This window comes from Lissotriton helveticus, chromosome 3_2 (genome assembly GCF_964261635.1).
Source record: "Lissotriton helveticus chromosome 3_2, aLisHel1.1, whole genome shotgun sequence".
NCBI lineage: Eukaryota > Metazoa > Chordata > Amphibia > Caudata > Salamandridae > Lissotriton > Lissotriton helveticus.
This window is the reverse complement of record NC_136062.1, coordinates 369,155,781-369,176,533: the sequence shown is the minus strand read 5'-3', so window position 1 is coordinate 369,176,533 and position 20,753 is coordinate 369,155,781. Positions and strand designations below refer to the sequence as shown.

General features: G+C 37.6%; 1 protein-coding gene across 1 annotated transcript in view; it reads left to right on the top strand.

Moving 5' to 3' along the window:
• The first annotated feature begins 2,370 nt into the window (after positions 1 to 2,370).
• LOC144826161 (uncharacterized) overlaps positions 2,371 to 20,753 on the top strand; it is a 197,153-nt gene continuing 178,770 nt past the window's right edge. Inside the window, exons 1-2 of the mRNA XM_078684554.1 lie at positions 2,371 to 3,122; positions 3,874 to 5,043. Coding sequence (XP_078540680.1) covers positions 2,813 to 3,122; positions 3,874 to 5,043 — 1,480 coding nt within the window. The 5' untranslated portion in view covers positions 2,371 to 2,812. The remainder of the gene's footprint in view (positions 3,123 to 3,873; positions 5,044 to 20,753) is intronic.

Here is a 20,753-nt window from a genome sequence, read left to right as displayed (position 1 = left end):
ATCAGTTCTGAATGCACAAGTCAGGTACGATACAATGCAGTGCCACCAGCCTGGTCAAGGTCTGCACTGACCAACAACACATTAAACCTCACTACATCTATGTAGAGCACCTGACGTCTGACAATTATCAGCACCCATCAAAAGCCTTACTAAAATGGCACAAACACATGCTAAAGTGGCTCAGACTGAACGTGCGTCCTCCTGTGGATGCAATGGCTCTGTGGCATCGTGTGTACAATGATGTGCCCTACACCATGTAGCTGCATGGCACTTATACATTGTCCATGATTGACATACACAGCAATGTGTACGAAAATGCCAGAACCTAGCGCCAGTCCCTGGCGGTGTGACCCCAGCACCACCATCTACCCAGCCAAGGTAGCCATTGGCACATGGACTGGTGTCCATGCCGCTGGCTAGGCTCCGCCGCATCAGTCGCGGTACCTACCGCCGGTCCCCGGCGGTGTGACCCCAGCACCACCATCTACCCAGCCATGGTACCCATTGGCACATGGACTGGTGTCCATGCCGCTGGCTAGGCTCCGCCGCATCAGTCGCGGTACCTACCGCCGGTCCCCGGCGGTGTGACCCCAGCACCACCATCTACCCAGCCATGGTACCCATTGGCACATGGACTGGTGTCCATGCCGCTGGCTAGGCTCCGCCGCATCAGTCGCGGTACCTACCGCCGGTCCCCGGCGGTGTGACCCCAGCACCACCATCTACCCAGCCATGGTACCCATTGGCACATGGACTGGTGTCCATGCCGCTGGCTAGGCTCCGCCGCATCAGTCGCGGTACCTACCGCCGGTCCCCGGCGGTGTGACCCCAGCACCACCATCTACCCAGCCATGGTACCCATTGGCACATGGACTGGTGTCCATGCCGCTGGCTAGGCTCCGCCGCATCAGTCGCGGTACCTACCGCCGGTCCCCGGCGGTGTGACCCCAGCACCACCATCTACCCAGCCATGGTACCCATTGGCACATGGACTGGTGTCCATGCCGCTGGCTAGGCTCCGCCGCATCAGTCGCGGTACCTACCGCCGGTCCCCGGCGGAGCGTCACCGCCATGGTGCATTGCATACAGCCAATGGCATGGGTGTTCAATGTGGCATGATGCAGATTTGAATAATGCGGAAGCGGCGCGCCGCCGCCGCGGAGCCGGTCATTGGATGCTTTTGAATGATGCACCATCGCGGTAGCGCACCCCGGACACCCGCGGTGCGTCACCGCCATGGTGCATTGCATACAGCCAATGGCATGGGTGTTCAATGTGGCATGATGCAGATTTGAATAATGCGGAAGCGGCGCGCCGCCGCCGCGGAGCCGGTCATTGGATGCTTTTGAATGATGCACCATCGCGGTAGCGCACCCCGGACACCCGCGGTGCGTCACCGCCATGGTGCATTGCATACAGCCAATGGCATGGGTGTTCAATGTGGCATGATGCAGATTTGAATAATGCGGAAGCGGCGCGCCGCCGCCGCGGAGCCGGTCATTGGATGCTTTTGAATAAGGCTGACCCAGACAAGCAATTGTAGCACCTTATCAGCTTCCTACCGACCCCATGGGCCTATAAATCTGTGGGAGTGAGCCACACATTCCCACTGCTCACAGAGCCTGCTGCCTGGGACCCTCTCCTGCTGCTGCCTGGGACCCTCTCCTGCTGCACACAGAGCCTGCTGCCTGGGACCCTCTCCTGCTGCACACAGAGCCTGCTGCCTGGGACCCTCTCCTGCTGCTGCCTGGGACCCTCTCCTGCTGCACACAGAGCCTGCTGCCTGGGACCCTCTCCTGCTGCACACAGAGCCTGCTGCCTGGGACCCTCTCCTGCTGCACACAGAGCCTGCTGCCTGGGACCCTCTCCTGCTGCTGCCTGGGACCCTCTCCTGCTGCACACAGAGCCTGCTGCCTGGGACCCTCTCCTGCTGCACACAGAGCCTGCTGCCTGGGACCCTCTCCTGCTGCTGCCTGGGACCCTCTCCTGCTGCACACAGAGCCTGCTGCCTGGGACACCTCACAACTCACTTCCGCCACAGGTCTGCCATATCCACAGGGATGTCAAGAACAGATAAGATCCGTGCCAGTCCATTCACGCGTGAGGAGCTGGATGTCCTTGTGAACGAGGTGCTGGCACAGTACCCACGGCTGTTTGGTGGCCCCAATGTCGTGGTAAGTCACCATGTAGGGAGCAGTAGGGCAGGGTGGTGTCAGACGTGTATTCATGATGCAGCTGTATGTTATTTTGGATGTGTGGTGCTGACAAACACTGACAGACAAGATGTTTGCAGGTGGTGGAAGTGTGTGTTTTGCATTATGACTCTGTCCTAGGCCAATACTTGTATGTGTGAGTGGGATGTGCTACTTTTTGGGGCAGACATGACCAACGGTTGTTTGCCTTGTAGCTGGTTGGACAGTGTCCGCTTGTGATGTAATTTCAGGGTGCCCCTGTAGTCATAGTCAGTGTGCCCCACAGAGTAGGTTCAGTGGCTGCCCTTCCAAAGTTTGTCCATCAGCCAACTTACATGCTACAGTTGCTGCACACTGATTAGTGGATATGCCACATCAATGCCCTGTACAATTTATGATTTACACAGTGCTGTCGATGCATTTGTGTTGAATCATCATTCTTCAGTGTGATAATCATGGAGACTACGAAGCTCAATGTGTGCATGCATTCACTAATGTTTATGCCATGCAGAGTGGCCTTGTGAGGGTACCCCCAGTTCTGGAGGGAGGGGGGTCACTGTGCGTCCAGATTCAGTGTCTGGCTGCTGTACTGATAGATGCTGACATATGACAATGTGTAAATGTTCATTAGTCCTTCTTTACTCTCATACCTGCAGCTCAAAGTACACCAACGTAAGGCTGTCTGGAGGGCCATAGCAGCAAAGGTGCGAGCCCTGGGGGTATCAAACAGACGACACACACACTGTCACAAGAGGTGGGACGACATCAGCCGGCTGGCTAAGCAAGTGGCAGAGATGAAGTTGGGGATGGTACCACGCACAGGGCGTGTGGCACGCCGCACCATGACTCCGCTGATGGCACGCATACTGGCAGTGACCTATCCAGACCTGGATGCACGTCTGAAGGGGCTTCAGCAGCAAGACAGCGATGGTGAGTATCCGGGGAGGGAGAGTTTGTCTGGGAGTGGATGCATGTGTAGAGTGCCTGTGTCTGCGGTGACACATGTGATGTGCGTGTGCTGCCATGCTGTGATATGTGATGTGAGTGGCAACTGTGATGTGTGTCTGTATGAGGCATTGGCCCACCATGGCCTTACTCTGCAGCTCCTGGCTGCAGTTTTCAGTCCTTGACATATATTTTGTTGTCCACATGGTCACTCTTTTTTGTGATGGTGGGTGTAGTCCCTATTATGCTGTACAGCTGTGTCCACTTAATGAGTGTTACACCATGTCAGTCTACTTTGCATGCACCTGCATGGTAGTGGCCCACACATCTGACAACAATGTGAACCCACATTGGCACATGGTGATTGTAATGGCCTATTTGACAATGTGGCATGTGTAGACAAAACAGGTGTGTGTATTCCCCTCTGGATCCCTTTAGGCTCTGGAAGTGGTGATGTTAGTTGTGGCTACATCATGTCCGTGGGGCAGGTCCATATGGGCTAGGGGAACACCATCCATGGGCAGGGTGTAGTGCTGTGTGTCATCGACATTGGTCCACTCCTGCCTGTTTGTCCGCATGACAGGCACAGTTGTGGTGTAACTGGTGTGTAGCAGCACAATGATTTGAGGGTGTGGTGGTTACCATGTAGCTATAGGCCTCTCATGTGCTGCATTGCTCTGATATCGTGTGACCAGACTATGACACTTATACAACCATGTTTCTGTCACTAATGCAGATTCGGAAGACACCACGGCGGAACATGATCCTGAAAGTGGTGGGGAGACCAGCACGACAGCGGCAGCAGAGCAGGGTGAGACGGAGCAAAGTGACACTGACCACACCAGCGCTACTGAGGGTGACAGGAGTATGCATGAGGAATCTGTGGCTGAGACACAGAGTACCACTTCATCTGATGGCAGGGGGGATGAGTCCCTGTTAGCAGCCACAGGGGATGGGGACTCTGCTGCTGCATCTGACTACCAACGGCCACTGCCCAGCCTCCCATCCACTTCCTCTGGGGCTGGCCGTATCCGTGTCACTAAGAGGGGACGTGTGACATTCACACATGGCACCGCAGCACCTGCACCTGTCCCCCCTGCTGCCCTCAGTGCAGAGTGCGTAGAGCTCCTGCGGCAACTTTGCGTGGGCCAGACCGCCCTGCTGAATGCCTTCAGTGCCCACGATTACAAAATAGGGCAGGTTCTGGCATTCATGGAGGGCATACACTCTGACGTGGGTGGCCTACATCGTACACTCCTGTCATTGTCAGGTACAGTGACGTCAGCCCTCCAACATGCCCCCTTTGCAGCTCAGGTGCCTGTGACGTCCACCCAGTCAGTGGCCACATCAGATGACAGTGAGCACTTGGGACATACATCAAGTAAACGTTACAACACTAGGAGCACAGCTCAGACCCAAAGCAAACAATCCCGTCCACAGACTCCATCCCCAAAGAAGGGCAGGGACCCCCCAATATGCACAGACAAGGTGAAGTCACAGAAGAGCAAGGCCAGAAGAACATTGTGTCAGACATCAGGCTCACATGCTGCTGAGCCATCACCAGATATTGACTCTGCTATGCCCACAGAGGATGTGTGGGATGTCATGACTACACCTGGGGTGAACACAGGGACACACCCACCTACCACATCAACCCCAGAACAAAGTACATCGAGGCAGGTGGAGGGAAGCCCTGTTGTGACCAGCCCAGTCATTGTGGCAAAGAAGGGCAGTGTAGTGGCCATCCCTGGCAAGAAGGGACAGGAGGGCAGTGTAGTGGCCATCCCTGGCAAGAAGGGACAGGAGGGCAGTGTAGTGGCCATCCCTGGCAAGAAGGGACAGGAGGGCAGTGTAGTGGCCATCCCTGGCAAGAAGGGACAGGAGGGCAGTGTAGTGGCCATCCCTGGCAAGAAGGGACAGGAGGGCAGTGTAGTGGCCATCCCTGGCAAGAAGGGACAGGAGGGCAGTGTAGTGGCCATCCCTGGGGTAAGTGGGAAGGTGGTCACTGTGGGGGGTACACCTTCCAGAGAGGCTAAAGTGGTCCGGAGGCGTAGCCAGCACAAGCGTACTGCAGGATCAAGCACTTCTCCAGAGGGAGTGGCAGTCTCTGCCCCTGAAGTGGAACAGTTGGGGGGTGTGCAGGTGGTGTCAACGCCACTTCCCATCAACCCCATGACAGGGAAGCAAATTCATATTCCAAAGAAGTGGAAGGGCACCCCTCCAACCTCTCCCACCCACACTGTGTCAAGGGCGTGCATGACTCCACCTCCACGTGCCACGGTGCCACCTGGTCCGCACAGCCCTCCACCTTGCAGGCCCTCTGTTATAGCCACACCACATGTCCCTCTGTCACACCAGTCAAGTCGACCTGCAGTCCCTGACACACAGCCAGGTTCCACTCCACATGACAGCCAGGAGTGAGTTGTCAACACCCTCAGACGCCTGTGCCACACATAGGTGTGCTACAGTACACCATTGTTAGCGATGTGGGTGTGTTCCTGGGCCTGTTGCTCTGATGTGCTCTCCCCTGCCAGGGACTCTGGGCCTGTTGCTCTGATGTGCTCTCCCCTGCCAAGGACTCTGGGCCTGTTGCTCTGATGTGCTGTACCCTGCCCTGCCAAGGACACTGGGCCTGTTGCTCTGATGTGCTCTCCCCTGCCAAGGACACTGGGCCTGTTGCTCTGATGTGCTCTCCCCTGCCAAGGACACTGGGCCTGTTGCTCTGATGTGCTCTCCCCTGCCAAGGACACTGGGCCTGTTGCTCTGATGTGCTCTCCCCTGCCAAGGACACTCGGCCTGTTGCTCTGATGTGCTCTCCCCTACCAGGGACTCTGGGCCTGTTGCTCTGATGTGCTGTACCCTGCCCTGCCAAGGACACTGGGCCTGTTGCTCTGATGTGCTCTCCCCTGCCAAGGACACTGGGCCTGTTGCTCTGATGTGCTCTCCCCTGCCAAGGACACTGGGCCTGTTGCTCTGATGTGCTCTCCCCTGCCAAGGACACTGGGCCTGTTGCTCTGATGTGCTCTCCCCTGCCAGGGACTCTGGGCCTGTTGCTCTGATGTGCTCTCCCCTGCCAAGGACTCTGGGCCTGTTGCTCTGATGTGCTGTACCCTGCCCTGCCAAGGACACTGGGCCTGTTGCTCTGATGTGCTCTCCCCTGCCAAGGACACTGGGCCTGTTGCTCTGATGTGCTCTCCCCTGCCAAGGACTCTGGGCCTGTTGCTCTGATGTGCTGTACCCTGCCCTGCCAAGGACACTGGGCCTGTTGCTCTGATGTGCTCTCCCCTGCCAAGGACACTGGGCCTGTTGCTCTGATGTGCTCTCCCCTGCCAAGGACACTGGGCCTGTTGCTCTGATGTGCTCTCCCCTGCCAAGGACACTGGGCCTGTTGCTCTGATGTGCTCTCCCCTGCCAAGGACACTGGGCCTGTTGCTATGATGTGCTCTCCCCTGCCAGGGACTCTGGGCCTGTTGCTCTGATGTGCTCTCCCCTGCCAAGGACTCTGGGCCTGTTGCTCTGATGTGCTGTACCCTGCCCTGCCAAGGACACTGGGCCTGTTGCTCTGATGTGCTCTCCCCTGCCAAGGACACTGGGCCTGTTGCTCTGATGTGCTCTCCCCTGCCAGGGACTCTGGGCCTGTTGCTCTGATGTGCTCTCCCCTGCCAAGGACTCTGGGCCTGTTGCTCTGATGTGCTGTACCCTGCCCTGCCAAGGACACTGGGCCTGTTGCTCTGATGTGCTCTCCCCTGCCAAGGACACTGGGCCTGTTGCTCTGATGTGCTCTCCCCTGCCAGGGACTCTGGGCCTGTTGCTCTGATGTGCTCTCCCCTGCCAAGGACTCTGGGCCTGTTGCTCTGATGTGCTGTACCCTGCCCTGCCAAGGACACTGGGCCTGTTTCTCTGATGTGCTCTCCCCTGCCAAGGACACTGGGCCTGTTGCTCTGATGTGCTCTCCCCTGCCAAGGACACTGGGCCTGTTGCTCTGATGTGCTCTCCCCTGCCAGGGACTCTGGGCCTGTTGCTCTGATGTGCTCTCCCCTGCCAAGGACTCTGGGCCTGTTGCTCTGATGTGCTGTACCCTGCCCTGCCAAGGACACTGGGCCTGTTGCTCTGATGTGCTCTCCCCTGCCAAGGACACTGGGCCTGTTGCTCTGATGTGCTCTCCCCTGCCAAGGACACTGGGCCTGTTGCTCTGATGTGCTCTCCCCTGCCAAGGACACTGGGCCTGTTGCTCTGATGTGCTCTCCCCTGCCAAGGACACTGGGCCTGTTGCTCTGATGTGCTCTCCCCTGCCAGGGACTCTGGGCCTGTTGCTCTGATGTGCTCTCCCCTGCCAAGGACTCTGGGCCTGTTGCTCTGATGTGCTCTCCCCTGCCAGGGACTCTGGGCCTGTTGCTCTGATGTGCTGTACCCTGCCCTGCCAAGGACTTTGCACTTCCCGATTGTGATTCACCAGTGCATAGTCTATGGCATTTGCACATGATTTTGAGAGTTGCTGTTGTCTACTTATGTTGTGTAGCTACATCTGTGCAATATGTGAATAAATACAGTACATTATGGTGTGTTTTCTCTCTCTCCTTACTGATTAAAGTCATTTTCTTGTTTGACTGAGTTCCATGGTCTATTTTGTACATCACCATTGCAAGGTTCTATGTGGCCATATGATTTTTAGACAGGGGGACAGGTTCTTCAGTCCATTGTGGCCCTGCTGATGTTGTACTCTGTGATGGTTATTTGGCAGGCCATGCAGTTTTCGTGTGGGTGAATTGCTATTGCTGCATACACTGTTCACAGGTCACCTTGGGGGACACTGGCAGCACAGGGTGTGCAGCTGTGCTGTGGTGTAGTAGATGTTTATGATGTGATGAGGTGTGTGTTTCCCTTTCTGTGTGCCCTGGCGTGTATGTGTATGGTCGTCTTGTGTTGGCCCTTGGTCCTGGTGGCATGGCTTACATGGCATGTGTGTGGCAGAGGTGTGCAGTGTGAAGGGTGTTAGTTTGTAGTGTATGTATGTGTGCCCCTGTATGGTGTGAGACACACATGTGTCAGGCAGGAGTTGTATGCCTGTTGTATGTTTTGTCTTGCCCTGTGTGGATGTTTGTATACAATTGTGTGGGCTGTGGGGAGTGCACTGGTGTTGTGTGTCCGTTGTCAGGCAATCCTGCTGTGCCTTTGTCCCTGGTTGTGTGTCGCAGTGTGTGTGTATTGTGCTTGTTGTTACAGTGCTTGTTGATGTGCAAGGGGGTGCACGGGATTGGCACCTGGCCTGTGACTACTTCGGGTGGTGTGCAGTGTTGGTCGGGGTGGTGTGTCGCTGTGATGTTTGGAATGTGTCCATGCCTTGGTGTTGCCCTGCCTTCTGCATTGTGCGCATGTGTTGACCGCGGCGGTGACGTGTCCGTGACCGTGACGTTGCTGCAGGTTGGCCGACGTTGTGTGTTCCGGATGCCGTGGGGTGCCTTGTTCTGAGGTGGGTGATGTGTGGGTGCCCATGTGGATGTGTTGTGCCCCCCAGCAGGATGCCAGTGTGGTGCTTGGGACCTGTGTCGGCATGTGTGTTGTGTGGTGTATATGTGTAGTGACGTACCTGCGGCGGCGTCCGCGGCGGCCCATCTGGCGATAGTGTTGCAGCAGGTACATGACCGGATGCATGTGGAGGGCTGGGTCCATGGGGTTCATGTCGGATCTCGGCGTGCGTGCTCCGCTGTAGACTTTCCGCCTGCTAGAGCTGTGCGGTGTCTCCGGTGCGGTGCGTCAGCTTGTTTGGCCCATCCTAATTTGTCGAGCGGGGCGGACGTCATCGACCGCGGCGGAGGGTCTCGATTGGCTGCAGCCGCCGCGGTGGCGGGCGCACCTTGATGGCGGAGCGAGGCGCTCCGCGGCGGACGGGAAATGACCTGTGTTTACATATCCTAATGTGGCGGACGTGATTTCCACTGCTAGCGGGCGGAAAAAGCTGTTTTTCCGCCCCGCCATCGTTTCGGTAGTGCCACCGCCCGACATCCTAATGGACCCCTAAGGGTGATTGCATTATTTCAATAATTTTATAAAAAGAAATGTGAGTGTGTTACTGCAAAAATGTTGATTTAAATTTAGTTTTAGGTTAAGGGATTATTTTTATTATTATTATTATTATTATTATTATTATTATTATTATTTTTATTATTATTATTATTATTATTATTATTATTATAATTATTTTATTATTAAGGCATTATTTCAACAAGGTAATTGAAAATTTCTTGCAAGATTAAGGACAGTGGATGTCTAGAATGAAATTGATTAAAAATTAGTTTAATTTTCAGAGAGTTGATTTCTGAAAATAAAATGTACTTGTTTTATAAAAAAAAACTGAGAGTGTGTTACTGCCAAAATGTTGATTTAAATTTAGTTTTAGGTTAAGGGTGATTGCATTATTTCAATAATTTTATTTAAAAAAATGTGAGTGTGTTACTGCAAAAATGTTGATGTAAATTTAGTTTTAGGTTAAGGGTGATTGCACTATTTCAACAATGTTATAAAAAAAAATGTGAGTGTGTTACTTCAAAAATGTTGATTTAAATTTGGTTCTAGGTTATGCATTATTTCAACAATTTAATTGAAATTTTCTTGCAAGATTAGGGAGAGTGGAAGACTTGAATGACGTTTTAAAAAAAGAGTTACTTTTAGATTTCAGAGAGTGGATTGCTGAAAAAAAAATGTAGTTGTTTTATGAAAAAAAAAATGTGAGTGTGTTACTGCAAAAATGTTGATTTAAATTTAGTTTTAGGTTAAGGGTGATTGCATTAGTTCAACAATTTAATTGAAATTTTCCTGCAAGATTAGGGAGAGTGGAAGCCTAGAAAGAGGATTTAAAAAAATTACTTTTAGGTTTTAGAGAGTGGATTCCTGAAAAAAAAATTTACTTGTTTTATAAAAAAAATGTGAGTGTGTTACTGCAAAAATGTTGATTTAAATTTAGTTTTAGGTTAAGGGCGATTGCATTATTTCAACAATTTTATAAAGAAAAATGTGAGCGTGTTACTTCAAAAATGTTGATGTAAATTTGGTTCTAGGTTAAGGGTGATTGCATTATTTCAGCAATTTAATTGAAATTTTCTTGCAAGATTAGGGTTGAGTGGAAACCTAGAAAGACATTTAAAAAAATTACTTTTAGGTTTTAGAGAGTGGATTCCTGAAAAAAAAATGTACTTGTTTTATAAAAAAAAATGTGAGTGTGTTACTGCAAAAATGTTGATTTAAATTTAGTTTTAGGTTAAGGGTGATTGCATTATTTCAACAATTTTATAAAGAAAAATGTGAGTGTGTTACTGCAAAAATATTGATTTAAATTTAGTTTTAGGTTAAGGGTGATTGCATTATTTCAACAATTTTATGGAAAAAAATGTGAGTGTGTTACTGCAAAAATGTTGATTTAAATTTAGTTTTAGGTTAAGGGATTATTTTTATTATTATTATTATTATTATGTTTATTATTATTATTATTATTATTATTATTATTATTATTTTATTATTAAGGCATTATTTCAACAAGGTAAGTGAACATTTCTTGCAAGATTAAGGACAGTGGATGCCTAGAATGAAATTGTTTGAAATTAGTTTAATTTTCAGAGAGTTGATTTCTGGAAAAAAAATGTACTTGTTTTATAAAAAAAAATGTGAGTGTGTTACTGCAAAAATTTTGATTTCAATTTAGTTTTAGGTTAAGGGTGATTGCATTATTTCAATAATTTTATTTAAAAAAATGTGAGTGTGTTACTGCAAAAATGTTGATTTAAATTTAGTTTTAGGTTAAGGGATTATTTTTATTATTATTATTATTATTATTATTATTATTATTATTTTTATTATTATTATTATTATTATTATTATTATTATTATTATTATTATTATTTTATTATTAAGGCATTATTTCAACAAGGTAATTGAACATTTCTTGCAAGATTAAGGACAGTGGATGCCTAGAATGAAATTGATTAAAAATTAGTTTAATTTTCAGAGAGTTGATTTCTGAAAAAAAAATGTACTTGTTTTATAAAAAAAAATGTGAGTGTGTTACTGCAAAAATGTGTATTTCAATGTAGTTTTAGGTTAAGGGTGATTGCATTATTTCAATAATTTTATTAAAAAAATGTGAGTGTGTTACTGCAAAAATGTTGATTTAAATTTAGTTTTAGGTTAAGTGATTATTTTTATTATTATTATTATTAATATTATTATTATTATTATTTTTATTATTATTATTATTATTATTATCATTATTATTATTATTATTATTATTATTATTATTATTATTATTATTATTATGGCATTATTTCAACAAGGTAATTGAAAATTTCTTGCAAGATTAAGGACAGTGGATGCCTAGAATGAAATTGATTAAAAATTAGTTTAATTTTCAGAGAGTTGATTTCTGAAAGAAAAAATGTACTTGTTTTATAAAAAAAAATGTGAGTGTGTTACTGCAAAAATGTTGATTTAAATTTAGTTTTAGGTCAAGGGTGATTGCACTATTTCAACAATTTTATTAAAAAAATGTGAGTGTGTTACTGCAAAAATTTTGATTTAAATTTAGTTTTAGGTTAAGGGTGATTGCATTATTTCAACAATTTTATGAAAAAAAATGTGAGTGTGTTACTGCAAAAATGTTGATTTAAATTTAGTTTTAGGTTAAGGGATTATTTTTATTATTATTATTATTATTATTATTATTATTATTATTATGTTTATTATTATTATTATCATTATTATTAATATTTATTATTAAGGCATTATTTCAACAAGGTAAGTGAAAATTTCTTGCAAGATTAAGGACAGTGGATGCCTAGAATGAAATTATTTAAAAATTAGTTTACTTTTCAGAGAGTTGATTTCTGAAACAAAATGTACTTGTTTTATTAACAAAAATGTGAGTGTGTTACTGCAAAAATATTGATTTAAATTTAGTTTTAGGTTAAGGGTGATTGCATTATTTCAATAATTTTATAAAAAAAATGTGAGTGTGTTACTGCAAAAATGTTGATGTAAATTTAGTTTTAGGTTAAGGGTGATTGCACTATTTCAACAATTTTATTAAAAAAAATGTGAGTGTGTTACTGCAAAAATGTTGATTTAAATTTTGTTTTAGGTTAAGGGTGATTGCATTATTTCAACAATTTAATTGAAATTTTCTTGCAAGATTAGGGTTGAGTGGAAGCCTAGAAAGACGTTTTAAAAAAATTACTTTTAGGTTTTAGAGAGTGGATTCCTGAAAAAAAAATGTACTTGTTTTATAAAAAAAATGTGAGTGTGTTACTGCAAAAATGTTGATTTAAATTTAGTTTTAGGTTAAGGGCGATTGCATTATTTCAACAATTTTATAAAGAAAAATGTGAGCGTGTTACTTCAAAAATGTTGATTTAAATTTGGTTCTAGGTTAAGGGTGATTGCATTATTTCAGCAATTTAATTGAAATTTTCTTGCAAGATTAGGGTTGAGTGGAAACCTAGAAAGACATTTAAAAAAATTACTTTTAGGTTTTAGAGAGTGGATTCCTGAAAAAAAAAATGTACTTGTTTTATAAAAAAAATGTGAGTGTGTTACTGCAAAAATGTTGATTTAAATTTAGTTTTAGGTTAAGGGTGATTGCATTATTTCAACAATTTTATAAAGAAAAATGTGAGTGTGTTACTGCAAAAATATTGATTTAAATTTAGTTTTAGGTTAAGGGTGATTGCATTATTTCAACAATTTTATGAAAAAAAATGTGAGTGTGTTACTGCAAAAATGTTGATTTAAATTTAGTTTTAGGTTAAGGGATTATTTTTATTATTATTATTATTATTATTATTATTATTATGTTTATTATTATTATCATCATTATTATTATTATTTATTATTAAGGCATTATTTCAACAAGGTAAGTGAAAATTTCTTGCAAGATTAAGGACAGTGGATGCCTAGAATGAAATTGTTTAAAAATTAGTTTAATTTTCAGAGAGTTGATTTCTGAAACAAAATGTACTTGTTTTATTAAAAAAACTGTGAGTGTGTTACTGCAAAAATATTGAATTAAATTTAGTTTTAGGTTAAGGGTGATTGCATTATTTCAATAATTTTATAAAAAAAATGTGAGTGTGTTACTGCAAAAATGTTGATGTAAATTTAGTTTTAGGTTAAGGGTGATTGCACTATTTCAACAATTTTATTAAAAAAAATGTGAGTGTGTTACTGCAAAAATGTTGATTTAAATTTTGTTTTAGGTTAAGGGTGATTGCATTATTTCAACAATTTAATTGAAATTTTCTTGCAAGATTAGGGTTGAGTGGAAGCCTAGAAAGACGTTTTAAAAAAATTACTTTTAGGTTTTAGAGAGTGGATTCCTGAAAAAAAAATGTACTTGTTTTATAAAAAAAATGTGAGTGTGTTACTGCAAAAATGTTGATTTAAATTTAGTTTTAGGTTAAGGGATTATTTTTATTATTATTATTATTATTATTATTATTATTATGTTTATTATTATTATTATTATTATTTTTATTTTATTATTAAGGCATTATTTCAACAAGGTAAGTGAAAATTTCTTGCAAGATTCAGGACAGTGGATGCCTAGAATGAAATTGTTTAAAAATTAGTTTAATTTTCAGAGAGTTGATTTCTGAAAAAAAAAATTTACTTGTTTTATAAAAAAAAATGTGAGTGTGTTACTGCAAAAATGTTGATTTCAATTTAGTTTTAGGTTAAGGGTGATTGCATTATTTCAATAATTTTATTTAAAAAAATGTGAGTGTGTTACTGCAAAAATGTTGATTTAAATTTAGTTTTAGGTTAAGGGATTATTTTTATTATTATTATTATTATTATTTTTATTATTATTATTATTATTATTATTATTATTATTATTATTATTATTATTATTATTATTATTATTTTATTATTAAGGCATTATTTCAACAAGGTAATTGAAAATTTCTTGCAAGATTAAGGACAGTGGATGCCTAGAATGAAATTGATTAAAAATTAGTTTAATTTTCAGAGAGTTGATTTCTGAAAAAAATAATGTACTTGTTTTATAAAAAAAAATGTGAGTGTGTTACTGCAAAAATGTTGATTTCAATTTAGTTTTAGGTTAAGGGTGATTGCACTATTTCAACAATTTTATTAAAAAAATGTGAGTGTGTGACTGCAAAAATTTTGATTTAAATTTAGTTTTAGGTTAAGGGTGATTGCATTATTTCAACAATTTAATTGAAATTTTCTTGTAAGATTAGGGAGAGTGGAAGACTTGAATGACGTTTTAAAAAAATAGTTACTTTTAGATTTCAGAGAGTGGATTGCTGAAAAAAAATGTACTTGTCTTATAAAAAAAAATGTGAGTGTGTTACTGCAAAAATGTTGATTTCAATTTAGTTTTAGGTTAAGGGTGATTGCATTATTTCAATAATTTTATTTAAAAAAATGTGAGTGTGTTACTGCAAAAATGTTGATTTAAATTTAGTTTTAGGTTAAGGGATTATTTTTATTATTATTATTATTATTATTATTATTTTTATTATTATTATTATTATTATTATTATTATTATTATTATTATTATTATTATTATTATTATTATTATTATTATTATTTTATTATTAAGGCATTATTTCAACAAGGTAATTGAAAAAATTTCTTGCAAGATTAAGGACAGTGGATGCCTAGAATGAAATTGATTAAAAATTAGTTTAATTTTCAGAGAGTTGATTTCTGAAAAAAATAATGTACTTGTTTTATAAAAAAAAATGTGAGTGTGTTACTGCAAAAATGTTGATTTCAATTTAGTTTTAGGTTAAGGGTGATTGCACTATTTCAACAATTTTATTAAAAAAATGTGAGTGTGTGACTGCAAAAATTTTGATTTAAATTTAGTTTTAGGTTAAGGGTGATTGCATTATTTCAACAATTTAATTGAAATTTTCTTGTAAGATTAGGGAGAGTGGAAGACTTGAATGACGCTTTAAAAAAATAGTTACTTTTAGATTTCAGAGAGTGGATTGCTGAAAAAAAATGTACTTGTCTTATAAAAAAAAATGTGAGTGTGTTACTGCAAAAATGTTGATTTATTTTTAGTTTTAGGTTAAGGGTGATTGCACTATTTCAACAATTTCATTGAAATTTTCTTGTAAGATTAGGGAGAGTGGAAGCCTAGAAAGTTGTTTTAAAAAAATTACTTTTACGTTTTAGAGAGTGGATTCCTGAAATTTAGTTTGACTTGTTTTATAAAAATAAATGGATGTGTCACAGCAAAAATTTTTATTTAAATTTAGTTTTAGGTTAAGGGATTATTTGTCATATTATTATTATTATTATTATTATTATTATTATTAATATTATTTTTATTATTATTATTATTATTTTATTATTAAGGCATTATTTCAATGAGGTAATAGAACATTTCTTGCAAGATTAGGGACAGTGGATGCCTAGAATTAAATTGATTAAAAATTAGTTTAATTTTAAGAGAGTTGATTTCTGAAAAATAATGTACTTGTTTTATAAAAAAAAATTTGAGTGTGTTACTGCAAAAATGTTAATTTAAATTTAGTTTTAGGTTAAGGGTGATTACATTATTTCTACAATTTTATAAAAAAAGATGTGAGTGTGTTACTGCAAAAATGTTGATTGAAATTTAGTTTTAGGTTAAGGGATTATTTTTAATATTATTATTATTATTATTATTATTATTATTATTATTATTTTTATTATTATTATTATTATTATTATTATTTTATTATTAAGGCATTATTTCAACAAGGTAAGTGAAAATTTCTTGCAAGATTAAGGACAGTGGATGCCTAGAATGAAATTGTTTAAAAATTAGTTTAATTTTCAGAGAGTTGATTTCTGAAAAAAAAATGTACTTGTTTTATAAAAAAAAATGTGAGTGTGTTACTGCCAAAATGTTGATGTAAATTTAGTTTTAGGTTAAGGGTGATTGCACTATTTCAACAATTTTATAAAAAAAATGTGAGTGTGTTACTTCAAAAATGTTGATTTAAATTTGGTTCTAGGTTAAGGGTGATTGCATTATTTCAGCAATTTAATTGAAATTTTCTTGCAAGATTAGGGTTGAGTGGAAACCTAGAAAGACATTTGAGTGTGTTACTGCAAAAATGTTGATTTAAATTTAGTTTTAGGTTAAGGGATTATTTTTATTATTATTATTATTATTATTAATATTATTATTATTATTATTATTACTATTATTATTATTATTATTATTATTATTATTAATATTATGTTTATTATTATTATTATTATTATTATTATTATTATTTTATTATTAAGGCATTATTTCAACAAGGTAAGTGAAAATTTCTTGCAAGATTAAGGACAGTGGATGCCTAGAATGAAATTGTTTAAAAATTAGTTTAATTTTCAGAGAGTTGATTTCTGAAAAACATTTTTTTACTTGTTTTATAAAAAAAATGTGAGTGTGTTACTGCAAAAATGTTGATTTCAATTTAGTTTTAGGTTAAGGGTGATTGCATTATTTCAATAATTTTATTTAAAAAAATGTGAGTGTGTTACTGCAATAATGTTGATTTAAATGTAGTTTTAGGTTAAGGGATTATTTTTATTATTATTATTATTATTATTATTATTATTATTATGTTTATTATTATTATTATTATTATTTTATTATTAAGGCATTATTTCAACAAGGTAAGTGAACATTTCTTGCAAGATTAAGGACAGTGGATGCCTAGAATGAAATTGTTTAAAAATTAGTTTAATTTTCAGAGAGTTGATTTCTGAAAAAAAAAACATGTACTTGTTTTATAAAACAAAATGTGAGTGTGTTACTGCAAAAATGTTGATTTCAATTTAGTTTTAGGTTAAGGGTGATTGCATTATTTCAATAATTTTATAAAAAGAAATGTGAGTGTGTTACTGCAAAAATGTTGATTTAAATTTAGTTTTAGGTTAAGGGATTATTTTTATTATTATTATTATTATTATTATTATTATTATTATTATTATTTTTATTATTATTATTATTATTATAATTATTTTATTATTAAGGCATTATTTCAACAAGGTAATTGAAAATTTCTTGCAAGATTAAGGACAGTGGATGTCTAGAATGAAATTGATTAAAAATTAGTTTAATTTTCAGAGAGTTGATTTCTGAAAATAAAATGTACTTGTTTTATAAAAAAAAACTGAGAGTGTGTTACTGCCAAAATGTTGATTTAAATTTAGTTTTAGGTTAAGGGTGATTGCATTATTTCAATAATTTTATTTAAAAAAATGTGAGTGTGTTACTGCAAAAATGTTGATGTAAATTTAGTTTTAGGTTAAGGGTGATTGCACTATTTCAACAATGTTATAAAAAAAAATGTGAGTGTGTTACTTCAAAAATGTTGATTTCAATTTGGTTCTAGGTTAAGGGTGATTGCATTATTTGAGCAATTTAATTGAAATTTTCTTGCAAGATTAGGGTTGAGTGGAAACCTAGAAAGACATTTAAAAAAAATTACTTTTAGGTTTTAGAGAGTGGATTCCTGAAAAAAAATGTACTTGTTTTATAAAAAAATGTGAGTGTGTTACTGCAAAAATGTTGATTTAAATTTAGTTTTAGGTTAAGGGTGATTGCATTATTTCAACAATATTATAAAAAAAATGTGAGTGTGTTACTGCAAAAATGTTGATTTAAATTTAGTTTTAGGTTAAGGGTGATTGCATTATTTCAACAATTTAATTGAAATTTTCTTGCAAGATTAGGGAGAGTGGAAGACTTGAATGACGTTTTAAAAAAAGAGTTACTTTTAGATTTCAGAGAGTGGATTGCTGAAAAAAAAATGTAGTTGTTTTATGAAAAAAAAAATGTGAGTGTGTTACTGCAAAAATGTTGATTTAAATTTAGTTTTAGGTTAAGGGTGATTGCATTAGTTCAACAATTTAATTGAAATTTTCCTGCAAGATTAGGGAGAGTGGAAGCCTAGAAAGAGGATTTAAAAAAATTACTTTTAGGTTTTAGAGAGTGGATTCCTGAAAAAAAAATGTACTTGTTTTATAAAAAAAATGTGAGTGTGTTACTGCAAAAATGTTGATTTAAATTTAGTTTTAGGTTAAGGGCGATTGCATTATTTCAACAATTTTATAAAGAAAAATGTGAGCGTGTTACTTCAAAAATGTTGATTTAAATTTGGTTCTAGGTTAAGGGTGATTGCATTATTTCAGCAATTTAATTGAAATTTTCTTGCAAGATTAGGGTTGAGTGGAAACCTAGAAAGACATTTAAAAAAATTACTTTTAGGTTTTAGAGAGTGGATTCCTGAAAAAAAAATGTACTTGTTTTATAAAAAAAATGTGAGTGTGTTACTGCAAAAATGTTGATTTAAATTTAGTTTTAGGTTAAGGGTGATTGCATTATTTCAACAATTTTATAAAGAAAAATGTGAGTGTGTTACTGCAAAAATATTGATTTAAATTTAGTTTTAGGTTAAGGGTGATTGCATTATTTCAACAATTTTATGAAAAAAAATGTGAGTGTGTTACTGCAAAAATGTTGATTTAAATTTAGTTTTAGGTTAAGGGATTATTTTTATTATTATTATTATTATTATTATTATTATGTTTATTATTATTATTATCATTATTATTATTATTTATTATTAAGGCATTATTTCAACAAGGTAAGTGAAAATTTCTTGCAAGATTAAGGACAGTGGATGCCTAGAATGAAATTGTTTAAAAATTAGTTTAATTTTCAGAGAGTTGATTTCTGAAACAAAATGTACTTGTTTTATTAAAAAAACTGTGAGTGTGTTACTGCAAAAATATTGATTTAAATTTAGTTTTAGGTTAAGGGTGATTGCATTATTTCAATAATTTTATAAAAAAAATGTGAGTGTGTTACTGCAAAAATGTTGATGTAAATTTAGTTTTAGGTTAAGGGTGATTGCACTATTTCAACAATTTTATAAAAAAAAATGTGAGTGTGTTACTGCAAAAATGTTGATTTAAATTTTGTTTTAGGTTAAGGGTGATTGCATTATTTCAACAATTTAATTGAAATTTTCTTGCAAGATTAGGGTTGAGTGGAAGCCTAGAAAGACGTTTTAAAAAAATTACTTTTAGGTTTTAGAGAGTGGATTCCTGAAAAAAAAATGTACTTGTTTTATAAAAAAAATGTGAGTGTGTTACTGCAAAAATGTTGATTTAAATTTAGTTTTAGGTTAAGGGATTATTTTTATTATTATTATTATTATTATTATTATTATTATGTTTATTATTATTATTATTATTATTTTTATTTTATTATTAAGGCATTATTTCAACAAGGTAAGTGAAAATTTCTTGCAAGATTAAGGACAGTGGATGCCTAGAATGAAATTGTTTAAAAATTAGTTTAATTTTCAGAGAGTTGATTTCTGAAAAAAAAATTTACTTGTTTTATAAAAAAAAATGTGAGTGTGTTACTGCAAAAATGTTGATTTCAATTTAGTTTTAGGTTAAGGGTGATTGCATTATTTCAATAATTTTATTTAAAAAAATGTGAGTGTGTTACTGCAAAAATGTTGATTTAAATTTAGTTTTAGGTTAAGGGATTATTTTTATTATTATTATTATTATTATTATTATTATTTTTATTATTATTATTATTATTATTATTATTATTATTATTATTATTATTATTATTTTATTATTAAGGCATTATTTCAACAAGGTAATTGAAAATTTCTTGCAAGATTAAGGACAGTGGATGCCTAGAATGAAATTGATTAAAAATTAGTTTAATTTTCAGAGAGTTGATTTCTGAAAAAAATAATGTACTTGTTTTATAAAAAAAAATGTGAGTGTGTTACTGCAAAAATGTTGATTTCAATTTAGTTTTAGGTTAAGGGTGATTGCACTATTTCAATAATTTTATAAAAAAAATGTGAGTGTGTTACTGCAAAAATGTTGATGTAAATTTAGTTTTAGGTTAAGGGATTATTTTTATTATTATTATTATTATTATTATTATTATGTTTATTATTATTATTATTATTATTTTTATTTTATTATTAAGGCATTATTTCAACAAGGTAAGTGAAAATTTCTTGCAAGATTAAGGACAGTGGATGCCTAGAATGAAATTGTTTAAAAATTAGTTTAATTTTCAGAGAGTTGATTTCTGAAAAAAAAAATTTACTTGTTTTATAAAAAAAAATGTGAGTGTGTTACTGCAAAAATGTTGATTTCAATTTAGTTTTAGGTTAAGGGTGATTGCATTATTTCAATAATTTTATTTAAAAAAATGTGAGTGTGTTACTGCAAAAATGTTGATTTAAATTTAGTTTTAGGTTAAGGGATTATTTTTATTATTATTATTATTATTATTATTATTATTTTTATTATTATTATTATTATTATTATTATTATTATTATTATTATTATTATTATTATTATTATTTTATTATTAAGGCATTATTTCAACAAGGTAATTGAAAATTTCTTGCAAGATTAAGGACAGTGGATGCCTAGAATGAAATTGATTAAAAATTAGTTTAATTTTCAGAGAGTTGATTTCTGAAAAAAATAATGTACTTGTTTTATAAAAAAAAATGTGAGTGTGTTACTGCAAAAATGTTGATTTCAATTTAGTTTTA